General features: G+C 38.7%; 1 protein-coding gene across 1 annotated transcript; it reads left to right on the top strand.

Annotated features, from left to right (window-relative positions):
- Window positions 1-5796: 5796 nt before the first annotated feature.
- Window positions 5797-12754, top strand: LOC103385578 (poly(rC)-binding protein 2-like). Its single transcript, XM_008319508.3, is given in 13 exon segments — window positions 5797-5958; window positions 6724-6832; window positions 7075-7098; window positions 7189-7221; window positions 7935-8051; window positions 8129-8260; window positions 8368-8496; window positions 8825-8899; window positions 9208-9249; window positions 10090-10165; window positions 10250-10305; window positions 10882-11051; window positions 11495-12754. Coding segments are annotated over 12 exon segments (960 nt in total). The 5' UTR covers window positions 5797-5958; window positions 6724-6763; the 3' UTR covers window positions 11532-12754.
- Window positions 12755-13055: the final 301 nt, after the last annotated feature.

Raw genomic sequence — 13055 nt, 5'->3', positions numbered from 1 at the left:
GGCAGCATCAGCAGCAGTGGCGGCGGCGGTGCTTGGTCCATGGAGACACCAAATGATGGGAGCAGCGGGGGTGGGGGTGGGGGCCCACGACTAGAGAGTCAGCTGAACGTATACAGTCATCGAAATCCACAAATCACGGTGTCACACACGAGCAAACGGTGGTTAGTGAATCGCGATGCGCAGAGAGCGGCGAACATGAGCAGCCTGTGTGTGTGCGTGCGTGCGTGCGTGTGCGTGTGTGTCAGGGGTGACGTTCTTTGATGATTAAAAGGCAGAGAAGAAAAAATAGAATCAAAATAGATGGATCATGCATCAAGTATTTTTATTATTATTATTATTAACGTTGTTATTGTTATTATTAAACATGTACCAGTTGTTAACACCAGTGGTGTTCAACATGTGGGTGGCGGTCTAGGACCTCTGATTTAAAGATGGTTCTTTACTATTAATTCATTTTACAAAAATATTCCATTTGATGAGTCATTATTGTACAATATGACATCAGAGTTTCACACAAGTGTCATTTTGATTGTTGTCTGGGATTTATGTTTTTTTTCATCTGTAATTCCAATTTTAAAATCATGACAGATGTCGTTACTGTATGATACATCATAATGTGATCAATTAATACAGAAATACAGTCTAATTTATTTTCATTTCTTGCTCTAAAACCATACACTCCATAAGTGAATAACAGCAGCACAGATATTTGTGAATGGAAGCAGGGCTGGATCTAGGCATTTCTGGTGCCCAAGGCGAAAACACCACCCCAAACATTCATGCACAGCAGCATGAAAGACATTAAAGGTTTAATCATGGATCGATCTTGTGAGTGTTCCAAATTATTTCTTCTATTTATTTTATTTTATTTTATTTATTCTTATTTAAACTTTATCATTTCTTCATGGCTGTCTATGGTGCCACCTCCAGCAGGTGGCACCATCCATGTGGCCTATGGAAAGAGGCAGCTCTGCTCCGGCTTGTCTTCTGTGGACACACACACACACACACACACAGTGGATGTCTGCGGTGTAAGACTCTACATAAACATGACTAATCTCCGGTTGGAAATTAAACTGACAATAAAAGACAATCTGTCCTCTTCAAGAGAATGCCCAGAATCAGTGAGAGCTGATTGGATAAGAACGTGACTAATGACTGGGCACCTGATCTGAGCGTGGACGTCCGGGGCAGCGGAGTCAGCCAAAGGTTGGGTCGTGTAAACTGCAGCTTGTACTTGGCCGAGCTAAGCTAGCTGGGAGCTAATCCCTTCACACAGTGGGACGCAATAACTTCAATCCTGTGCTTCGACTGCAGGGGGGGCTATAGTGATGAGATTTCTCTCATCTCCACCTGGCTATATATCTGTTATATAATCTGTGTTTTGATTTGCTTGATCACCATTTCAGCAAGCTGTGGCCCTGGCTCTATTTCATGGCACGTGTCAGCAAAAAATGGGGTCAGAGCAGTGGTCCTCAATTATTTTCTGTCATGCCCCCCCTAGGGGACAGAATTATAATCACCCCCCTCTGCATTGAAATACTATTGAGAACCTGATAATATGTTGTTTTTTTAATCTCTACAAACCTCTCTATGAATTGCTGCCACCTAGTGACTGAAGGTTTGATAATCATTCAAGATTGATGGCACACTTCTGTTCAGTGTGTCATATTCCACCGGAAGCCTCTCATGCCCTTTGACCTCCCATGTCCATACTACCTGAGGCACCTGGTGATTTAGAGCAGGAGAAATCGAGGAGTTCAGAGGAAAAAAAATGTTTTAGAGAAATAAAAAAATACATTTTAGAGAAAGTCTAAAACTAACGGTGGAGTTTTTTTTTTTTCTGGAACAAACAACTGTTCAGTGGAAAAGACCAAAGATCAAATCCAGGCGACGGCAGTGAGAACGTCTGTACTAAGAACATGGTTATGAATTTTACCTTTTTTGTGTGTGTTTTGAGCGCATGATAAAAAGAGAGAGGGAGCAATATATGAAATATATGTGCAGTGAACATTAAAGGAAGTTGAAAAGCTCACTTTCATGTAACCCAGAGTTTAAACAGCACTTGCATAAGTGGGACTTTTTTTTCTCTCTCTGTGAAGACTGGCATTAAAATGCAGACTCTTCCTTGTGTTTGTGCCACCGAGACATCACTCCAATTATTTGTCACTGCTGGAGCGGGCTATTTGTGGCCGATCCTTTTAAAATAAAAGTGGGGTGTCACAGCCGCGTCGCATCCTTTCGGGCTCGTGACTGGACCCGTCATAAGGACACGTGTGACCTCTGGCTGTGACCCTGTGGCTATGTCTAAAATTAGTGGCGCTGAGGTTGTGATGCCACACTAGCATCAGGCACAGGCTCTGTTGACACTCCTGCAGGGGGAACCGAGTCCCACTTTTGACATTGCAGCATCTTTGCTTTAGTGAGATAAAAGAGAGCCGTTTAAATGACAAGAAACTCTGAGGAGGCGCCGATAAGGACAGAAGAGGATTGGATAAACAGGCCCTGGAACTAACTACGGACCCAACAGAGCGGGTGAATGACAGCAGGATTCTGACAGAAGCGAAAGCCTTGAGCAGATTCTTCTGCTGCATCAACAATTATTATAATAATGATTTAACATTTAATTTGAAGGCCACTGTCTGACAGTCAAGGACACCAAACAGTCAGAACAAAACAGAAAACAACCAGTGATTCTCTCTCAGTTTGTATAAATCTATATACATATACATATACATATACATATACATATACATATACATATACATATACATATACATATACATATACATATACATATACATATACATATACATATACATATACATATACATATACATATACATATACATATACATATACATATACATATACATATACATATACATATACATATACATATACATATACATATACATATACATATACATATACATATACATATACATATACATATACATATACATATACATATACATATACATATACATATACATATACATATACATATACATATACATATACATATACATATACATATACATATACATATACATATACATATACATATACATATACATATACATATACATATACATATACATATACATATACATATACATATACATATACATATACATATACATATACATATACATATACATATACATATACATATACATATACATATACATATACATATACATATACATATACATATACATATACATATACATATACATATACATATACATATACATATACATATACATATACATATACATATACATATACATATACATATACATATACATATACATATACATATACATATACATATACATATACATATACATATACATATACATATACATATACATATACATATACATATACATATACATATACATATACATATACATATACATATACATATACATATACATATACATATACATATACATATACATATACATATACATATACATATACATATACATATACATATACATATACATATACATATACATATACATATACATATACATATACATATACATATACATATACATATACATATACATATACATATACATATACATATACATATACATATACATATACATATACATATACATATACATATACATATACATATACATATACATATACATATACATATACATATACATATACATATACATATACATATACATATACATATACATATACATATACATATACATATACATATACATATACATATACATATACATATACATATACATATACATATACATATACATATACATATACATATACATATACATATACATATACATATACATATACATATACATATACATATACATATACATATACATATACATATACATATACATATACATATACATATACATATACATATACATATACATATACATATACATATACATATACATATACATATACATATACATATACATATACATATACATATACATATACATATACATATACATATACATATACATATACATATACATATACATATACATATACATATACATATACATATACATATACATATACATATACATATACATATACATATACATATACATATACATATACATATACATATACATATCAGACAGAAGCCAGTGATTCTGTCCATTGACTAATTGTACGGCTGAGGCTCTGATGTGCAGCAGATTGATCGACATGTGTTGACTGAGTCCAGGCAGATTCTTCTCTCCACCAGAGCTGGACCAGTTCCTTTTTTTATTAATCTGACTCGTCTGTTCTGAGGTTTTTTGTTACTGTGTCTCGTCATAACTTTGTTATGTTTCTTTACGTTCACCTTTAACCTGCAGCTCTGCTCTCCTTCACAGACCATTTAAAAAATCAACACAGGGACGAAAACTCACGTCGCCTCATTTGTCCCATCAATCAATCAGACATGACGATATGTTTGTTTGATTGATTTAACCTGGTGTTTCTTTCTGGTTCAAATACAACGTAGAAAAGCTACGCTCTATTCTTAAATTTAACCCAAATCATTTTATTGTCATTGCACTGGAAAGAAAATTCTAAAATCAAGTCAAATTAATTTGTAGTTGGTTTGAAAAGAAAAAGAAAACAGCTGCATCAAATATATTTTTAATGGACAATTTATTTATTTATTTAATCGATTCGTTTTTGTTCATATACCATTTAGTCGGTACGTAAATACGTTTGAAACATTAATATTAAAAATTAAAATTATATTTTTTTTCTTGAAAACGCCTGGGCGCTGAAAAACATGTGGAGTTGTGGTGCCATCTGTCGGTTTAAAGTGTAATTGCTGTGTTGTGTATATTTTCACAATTATGTAATATTTTACAATTACGCATTATCGTGTTACACTTTATAATTATCGTCAATCATCCACATATTTACGATGTGTCTACGGTGAGCTGAGTACTTACTGTCTCATTAGAGACTATAATTATTTTAGAAGTGATATTCACCTTAATATTATGAATTGCATCAACCGTTTTATATAAAAAAATAATCTAAATTTGATTATCTATTTTAAGACATTTTTTGTCCCAGTCCCAGAGTCTCAGGGTTCCCTGAGTTCGTCCAAGACAAAGAGCAGAGACACCGTCCTGGGGCAGTTCTTAATACTATTTCCTGAGTGGGTCTGGAAAAAAACAACAACAACAATTGACTAACAACCCAATAAAAGAACAGAACAACAACAACAACAATTGTCTAACAACCCAATAAAAGAACAGAACAATCGAAAAATAGATTTTATAGAAAACATCTGGTCCTGATGTAAATCAAATTATTCCTCAGTGTAAGAAATAAAAACTATAAAGGATTTTAGTTAAACAGCAACTATTTTTATTTATTTTTTGTAAGTTACTACAAAATTTGCTGATTGCTTTAAGATATACGGAGCCCCTGAAGGGACATGGGGGAAAAAAACGTTTCCGGTTTGCACTTGAATGTACATCCTACAAAAGTATACAGAGAAAAGTAGTAGTAATAGTTTTCTTCACTTATATTTTACGCTGCTTTTCTATAAAATACTGCAGTAAAACCTATTAATTATTTTTTAAAATATTGAAAGATTAGCCATTGTAGTATTTTGAAAGTAGTACTTGAAGTGACTGATTTATTTAAATAATAAACCCATCGCTGTTGACCCCTTATTTGAATGTATTTATATTTTGGAAGAAGCGTGGGGAGCGTGGGCGTGGCTACAGTCGTCGAGGGGCGTGGTCAGAGGAGGTCATAGTTGAACGCAGTTTGTCTTTTGTGCTAAGCCGTAGAGTGGAGTCTGGATCTGACAGTGTTGTCGCTTCCCTCTTCCCCGGATCCTTTTAAAACTCCCTCCCGAACCTCTCCCCCTTCCACCCTTGCCACCATACCCACCCCCCGATCACTTTCGAACGGACCACTCGGGTAAGCCTTCCGAATGTGCACCTTTGTTTTTTTTTTCCCGAGATGAAGGACAGCGTCTCCCAGTGTGTTCCTCCGCGTAGGCCGCGGGCCCGGCTATTTACTGGCTCTCTCCGGGTGCTAACGCTAGCGAGCTGGTGGAAAATTACCGAAGTGGGTTTTGGTATCACGATTGGTCCGAGTGCGAGCTGCTAGCACCGGTCATTCAGACGGGCTCCGTGTCCTGCGGGGTTTCACGAATAACCTGCGAGTTTACGTTTCTATGGTATCATCCCCCACTTTAGCCGCTCAAGCTAATTTGCGTGACTGTGCTGCCCTGACCAAAATACAACACTGCTTGGGTTGGTGACGTTTTCTCGTGAGTTTTCTCGGTCCTTGTTTTTATCGTTAACTCACACAGTTGTGTAAATTATTAATTTAGTTTAAGGTTCTGCATTTCTGGTGAAATATAAACTATATTTCTTGCAGCTTGTTAACACCGGGGGTTTCAGACCGGACCGTCAGAGACAGTGGGTCATTGTGCTAATGTGAATGAGTGGACTCCGGCCAATCTAATGTGAATTACTTTGGTCAACAGTGTCATTCTTTTTGGCAGTGGTCAGATAGCGTCATTATCTGACACACATCTACAATGTGTGAACTGCCGGCTGAACCTCACTGACCAGCAGTGAGACGGCAGCCCGGCAGTAAACACGAAATACATGTCCAGTAGTTTACTGTCTCCACGTCCTGTATGTCCCTGATGGTCACGTCACGTCCTTGTTGCAGACGATCAGCGTGCGACCAAAGACTCACTCCGGTGACAGCAATGGACTCAACACTGGTTGAAGGAGGACTAAATGTCACTCTCACCATCAAGTTACTCATGCATGGAAAGGTGAGTTAGTCTGTGTGTACCAGCAACTGTCTCTCTACACCCCGGGCCTGAGGTTTGAGACCCCTGCTTAACATCCATTCATGTACCGTCAAATGCATCTCTTCACCCAGCTTGGTTCTGACCCTGAGCAGTAACTTGTAGATTAGTATCATGTCATGTTGTCGTGACAAAGTGACTCAGATTGTACCTGCACTTTAAGAACCTTTTCAAAAGTGTGTGTTTGTGTTTGTTCTCTTTCTCAGGAGGTTGGAAGCATCATTGGAAAGGTTGGTCTCTCGGTTCTTTACTGCTGATATGACATCATTGGTTCTTTCATTGTGATGAGTAAAGACAACAGGCGTGTGTTCTCTTCACAGAAAGGAGAGTCGGTGAAGAAGATGAGAGAGGAGGTAAGAATAATAATAATAATAATAATAATAATAATCCTCAAAGAAAAACATGTTCAGAGAAGTTCTTAGTCTGTTATATGTACGTACGGAATCATGGGTTTAAACTCTGTGCTTAAATTAAAAAAAAAACAGGACAGAGAAGTCACCTGTGAAGTCAGAGCTAAGCTGTGGCTAAGTTAGCTGTGGGCTATTTACGAAGGCTCAACTAAATATGAAAAAAAAGTTGGTTAAATCACTGGAACAAAACAACAGGTAGAGGTCAGTGTTTCTCACTTGTTTTTACCTGTGACTGATCCAAATGATGAGATTATTAACGTGGACAAATGTCCAACAGTCTGAGTGAATCTGTCTCTCCATAGAACGTGTGGTTCTTTCTAGACTTCAGTCCAGTCGTTGTCCTCAACCATATTGATCAGTCTACAGTCCTGAACCATCCATCTGACTGTTGTGTCAGTCAGACTGTCAGTCGTAGACTGGCTGACTGTCCTGGTCTCAGTCAGGCTGCTCTGACATAAGCTGTAAATTTTTTTTCCCAGCAGTGTGTGTAAATGACAGAGAGTGTGTGTGTGTGTGTGTGGACTGTGTGTAATTCTCACCTGGAGGCAGTTGAATTCATGTTATAAAAAGTGATGAAGTTATTTTAAAGATGTTTGAAGTGATTTAAATTATTGATTTTGTTACCTTCGTTTACCTTTGTTTCCTGTTTTGTGCAGAGCACGTGAGGCATCAACATCTCAGAGGGAAATTGTCCAGAGAGGATCATAACCCTGGCTGGACCCACCACCTCCATTTTTAAAGCCTTTTCCATGATCATCGAGAAACTGGAGGAGGTCAGAGCTGCACGTGAGGACAAATGTGTGGAGACATTCATCCCTGACTGTACTAACACTGACGCTGCCCCCTGTAGGACATCAGCAACTCCATGACCAACAGTACGGCCACCAGCAAACCACCAGTCACCATGCGCCTTGTTGTGCCTGCCAGCCAGTGTGGCTCGCTCATCGGCAAGGGTGGCTGCAAGATCAAGGAAATCAGAGAGGTGTGTGTGTGATTTTTTTTTTTTAATTTTTTTTGAAATTATTGTTGTTCTTTTTGATGAACCCCTCCCCTGATGTGTCTTTACTCCTGTTGGTGTCGTTTACGCAGTCAGCAGGAGCTCAGGTACAAGTAGCGGGGGACATGTTGCCCAACTCCACAGAGCGTGCCATCACGGTCGCAGGGACGCCACAGTCCATTATCGAGTGTGTGAAGCAGATCTGTGTCGTCATGCTCGAGGTACTTTCATAACTCCTGACACTTTGTCACGACAATGGTAATATAAAAATATTGATTACCGTATTTTCCAGACTATAAATCACTCTGGGGTATAATTCCCACCAGTGCCCTCTAGGGGCTGACAGTGTGAAAATAACCAACATGTAAATTTTCAGTGGTACAGGAGTAGCAGATATGGGTACACAAGCCTAGAGTGCCCTCTAGTGGCTGTCAGTGTGAAAATTAAAACATGTGAAATTATATATTTTAATATATAAGTTGCACCTGAGTATAATGAAAGATAGTTTTGCTTTTCTTCAGTCACCTCATTTATTTTTTATTTTTTTAGTCTCCACCCAAAGGAGTGACCATCCCCTACAGACCCAAACCCTCAGGCTCTCCAGTCATCTTCGCAGGTGGTCAGGTAAATAACAGACGTTTATCTTTGCTCAGCAGACTGCAGCTCTTGTCGTGTCATCCATTGTTGGTTCATTCTTTACGTGGTTTTTACCAGAGGAAAGTCACATTTTTGTCCTGAAGCAGTTCAAGTCCTGGGAGTTACATTAAATGTCTGCTGCGTCCTTTTCTTTCTTCTGCTGCTGCTGCTGCCGCCGCCGCCCTGGTGGCTGTGTTACATGTCTGGATTTGTCTGTGGACTTTGGGTTGATGCGTATTGTAGGGTAGTTTGTGTTTCAGTACCACACCCTCTAAAATGCTGCTCTCTTGTTGCAGGCCTACGCTGTCCAAGGGCAGCACGCCATTCCACAGCCTGATGTAAGTGAAGGGCCCTCTGTAAGTGATTCAACATATTTGTAACTTCGGTCCTAGGAAGTCATGCCCCACCTACTTATTTCATCCCTCTGCTCCGATTTCAACCTCCAATGCTTGATGGATGCCTCCATACCAGCTCCATCTTCTCCAGTTCTCCATCATCGTTACTATGATTAAACCCATTTATCTTCATTCTCACAGTTTTCTTCCCATCGTCACCGCAATCACTGATGAAATACTAACACACACCGTCGCCGTTTCAGCTTTGACTTTCAAACTTAACGGGGCTTCCCACACACACTGGAACGGGTCTGAGCATTTTTTCCAGTGGTGGAAAATATATGGAAAATGAAAGGAATGTTCTGGAAACGCTAACGCTAATCCTGGAAAATTATATCTCAGCCTCCTGCTTCTCTCTGCAGAGCAGGCGGAAAAATACTTAAAATAACATATCATCTTTGCTAAAAATGTAAAAATATATAAATATATATGTTTTATATGAGCAGCTGGTGGTCAGCGGCTGCTTCTTGGACTTTTTTCAACCTGGTTGCATGTTTTTCTTGCAAGATCTGGCACTTTTAGCTGATAACAGATCAAGTTAGGAGAGAGCAGGAAGGAGGTGAAATCTGTGGAGGTGTTTGGACCATTATTTCCAAATAGCTGAAGTCTGACGTCGTTTAAATCAGACTTCAGACTAAATAAACATCGAAGTGATCAGGCTGAACGTACAAAATGTGAGATATAGCTGTAGAAGTTGGGGGGTTCAGTCAGTGTGTGGAGTCATAACTGCTCTGTCATGCTGTAGCAGCTGAAAACATGACATTTAACTTTTTGTTTTCTCAGCTCACCAAACTTCACCAGCTGGCCATGCAGCAGAGCCCCTTCCCCATTCCACACAGCAACCAGGGCTGCTTCCAAGGTGAGTGGGCAGACTCCAGGTTTCATCATCATCATCATCATCATCATCATTAAGATTAATTATGGTGGTTGTATCTTTCTGCAGCTGGGATGGATGCCTCTGCACAGACTGGTTCTCATGAGCTGACCATTCCAAACGATGTAAGTCTGATGAACTCATGACTCTGTAGAACCTTATCCATGTTTGAAGAAACAGACGAAGACAACGTTGAGGTGTAAACTCCTCAACTGTCCACTGGGGGGGTTAAACTGGGAGGAGACATCAGTGCGTTCAGAGCTGAGGTTCTTCTTCAGTTCTATTAAAAGAGAACAGAACTGATCTGAAGTCAGTTTGTCTCTGGTCTTTGTCCAAGGGCCAGTGGTGGCTTAGTGGTTAAGGATGGGTCCGGAAGGTTTTAGGTTCGAGTCCACCAGCTGCCAAGTTACCACTGAGGTGCTCTGAGCACGGCACTGTCCCCACACACTGCCCCCTGCTGACTTTGGTGATGGGTTAAAAGCAGAAGTCACAGTTGGTTATGTGTGCTGTGTCACAATGACAAATAATCCACTTGCTGACATTGTTGACCTCCTGAAATAAACCTGTTGACATTGTTGACCTCCTGAAATAAACCACCGTGAGGTCAATGACACACTGGAGTGGTGTGTGTGTGTGTGTGTGTGTGTGTTTGTTTGTTAAACTGCCTGGTGACTGAAGGTTCTGTTTTCTCTCTGTTTCAGCTCATTGGTTGCATCATCGGCCGACAGGGCACGAAGATTACTGAAATACGTCAGATATCGGGCGCTCAGATCAAGATTGCCAACCCAGTGGAGGGCTCCACTGACCGACAGGTCACCATCACCGGCTCCCATGCCAGTATTAATCTGGCAGAGTATCTGATCAACGCTCGGTAAGAGCCTGCAGCTGAGCTGAGGGTTTCTTTCTTTTTCTTTTTTTTTTCTTTTTTCTTTCTGTGTTCAAAGCAAATGTAGAGAAATGTGGAGGTAAATCCCAACAATATTCCATGTTTTTTTCCAGCCTTACTTCCTGCAACCCTGCTGGTGGTCCACGACCGTGGTGTTTTCTCCTTTTTTTTTACATTTTTTTCCAGCCTTACTTCCCACGTGGTGGTCCACGACCCTGGTGTTTTCTCTTTTTAAAAAAAAAAAAAAGAATGTGGCTTCTGTAGTTAATTTTTTTTAATAACTTAAAAAAAGCCAGTGAAAAACTGACATGTAGTAAATGTACACACCTGCCTAAAACATACGCATACTGTAGTACTGCGATCACATCATACTCTAACTACGTTTCCGTTCTTCTGATTGGTCAATTTTGTCCTTTTGTTTTTTTCAGGCTTTCTTCTGAAGCTACAGGCCTCGCTGCTAACTGACCTGGAGGATCGTCGTCAGCGCCTAACGTCACCCCCTCCCCTACTTTTTACCAAGAGGTCCCTCGTTGAACTAAATGCAAAAACCAAGTACTACAAATCCACTGTTTTCTCCTCTGCTTTTGTTAGACTTCTACTCCGTTGTAAATGACGGCGTCATGGCGGTATTTGTATTTTATTTATTTATTATTTTTAAATCCCAGTTGCGTTAAGTTTTTAAAAGCCTTGCTCCGGATGTATGTTTTACTTTTTATTTTGTTTGTATGATTTTTCTGAGATGAAAAAAAAAAACAATTTTTAGAAAAATCTGCAGAGACATAATAATGTTTTTTCTTATGTCAGATTTTTCTTAGAAAATATAAAAAAAATGAAGAAAAAAAAATCACCATAACATTATAGACGGACTGTTCTTGAATTTTCTTCTTTAATATCTATTTATTTTTATTTAATACACAGTTGGTTGTCAGAGTAGAAGTCATTGATGTGTTTGACATCTTCTGTTTTGAACGAATTGAGTTGTGGGATTGAACATGTTTCAGTGGGTGGGAACGGAATCCCTGGTTTGGGACATTTTCCAGGAGGAGCCTTCCTTCAGTCAGAAGGAAAATGTTCCCAGGTCGAGTGGGAACTTTAAGCTAATCGTCGTCTCGCCTCTGATTTTTAGGTCGTTTGTGTCATTCCTGAGTTTCCATCCGTTTTTATTTCCTGATCAGGGCATAATTGTATATTGGATATTGACTGACTGGGTGGGGGGGGGCAGGGGCAGGGGCTGGGTTAGGAGGAGGAGGAGGAGTGGGCCTGATCCAGAGGAAAATATTTTCCTTTCTCTGACGTTACTAAGACCCTTGGAACGAGGAGAGAGACGATAACAATGAATTGTTTGTTTTAAATAGAGAAAATATTTTTTTTAACTTCAGGGCTGGGGAATGCTGCAGAGGGGCAAATCAAGCAGACATTGGTCTTTATAAGTATATTATGCTACGGTATTAAATTATGACGAACTAGAAGGAGAACTATAGAATTAACACTAGTTTCCTGCTATCCTTTTTCTTGCCTGGGTCAGATTTTATTTTTTATTATTATTCTTTGCAGGATGAAGAAACTCACATTTTTTTGTGCACGTTTTTCCAAATATTGTAGATTGGGGTGCAATTAAATTGTTTAAATGAAATGCAGAAATAAAATGATCTTAAATGCTTTAATTATTGTCATTTTGTAAAAAAAAAGAAAGAAGTTTATTCTTTGGTCAATTACTTTGTGTGGCCTTTTTCTTCCTTTTTAAAAAAGCTATTTTGGATTAGTTGGTTATATCTATGACAGCGTTGGTAAACACAGCTGCAGTCTGTCTTCTATCGTTAAGCCTGCAGCCTAATTATATTTTATGGTGCCATTAAATTGACATAACACAGTGTAATAAGGTTGTCTTGTATAAATTTGTTTGAAAGAATTGGTCTGTATTTATAATGAATGGATTATTCTGCATGACCCGACCTAAAGGTCAATGAACAATTTATGTCCATGTAAATA

This window comes from Cynoglossus semilaevis, chromosome 10, assembly GCF_000523025.1.
Source record: "Cynoglossus semilaevis isolate Cse_v1.0 chromosome 10, Cse_v1.0, whole genome shotgun sequence".
Lineage (NCBI taxonomy): Eukaryota > Metazoa > Chordata > Actinopteri > Pleuronectiformes > Cynoglossidae > Cynoglossus > Cynoglossus semilaevis.
Note: the sequence above shows the minus strand (reverse complement) of the source record. Positions and strands in the feature narration are given on the sequence as shown.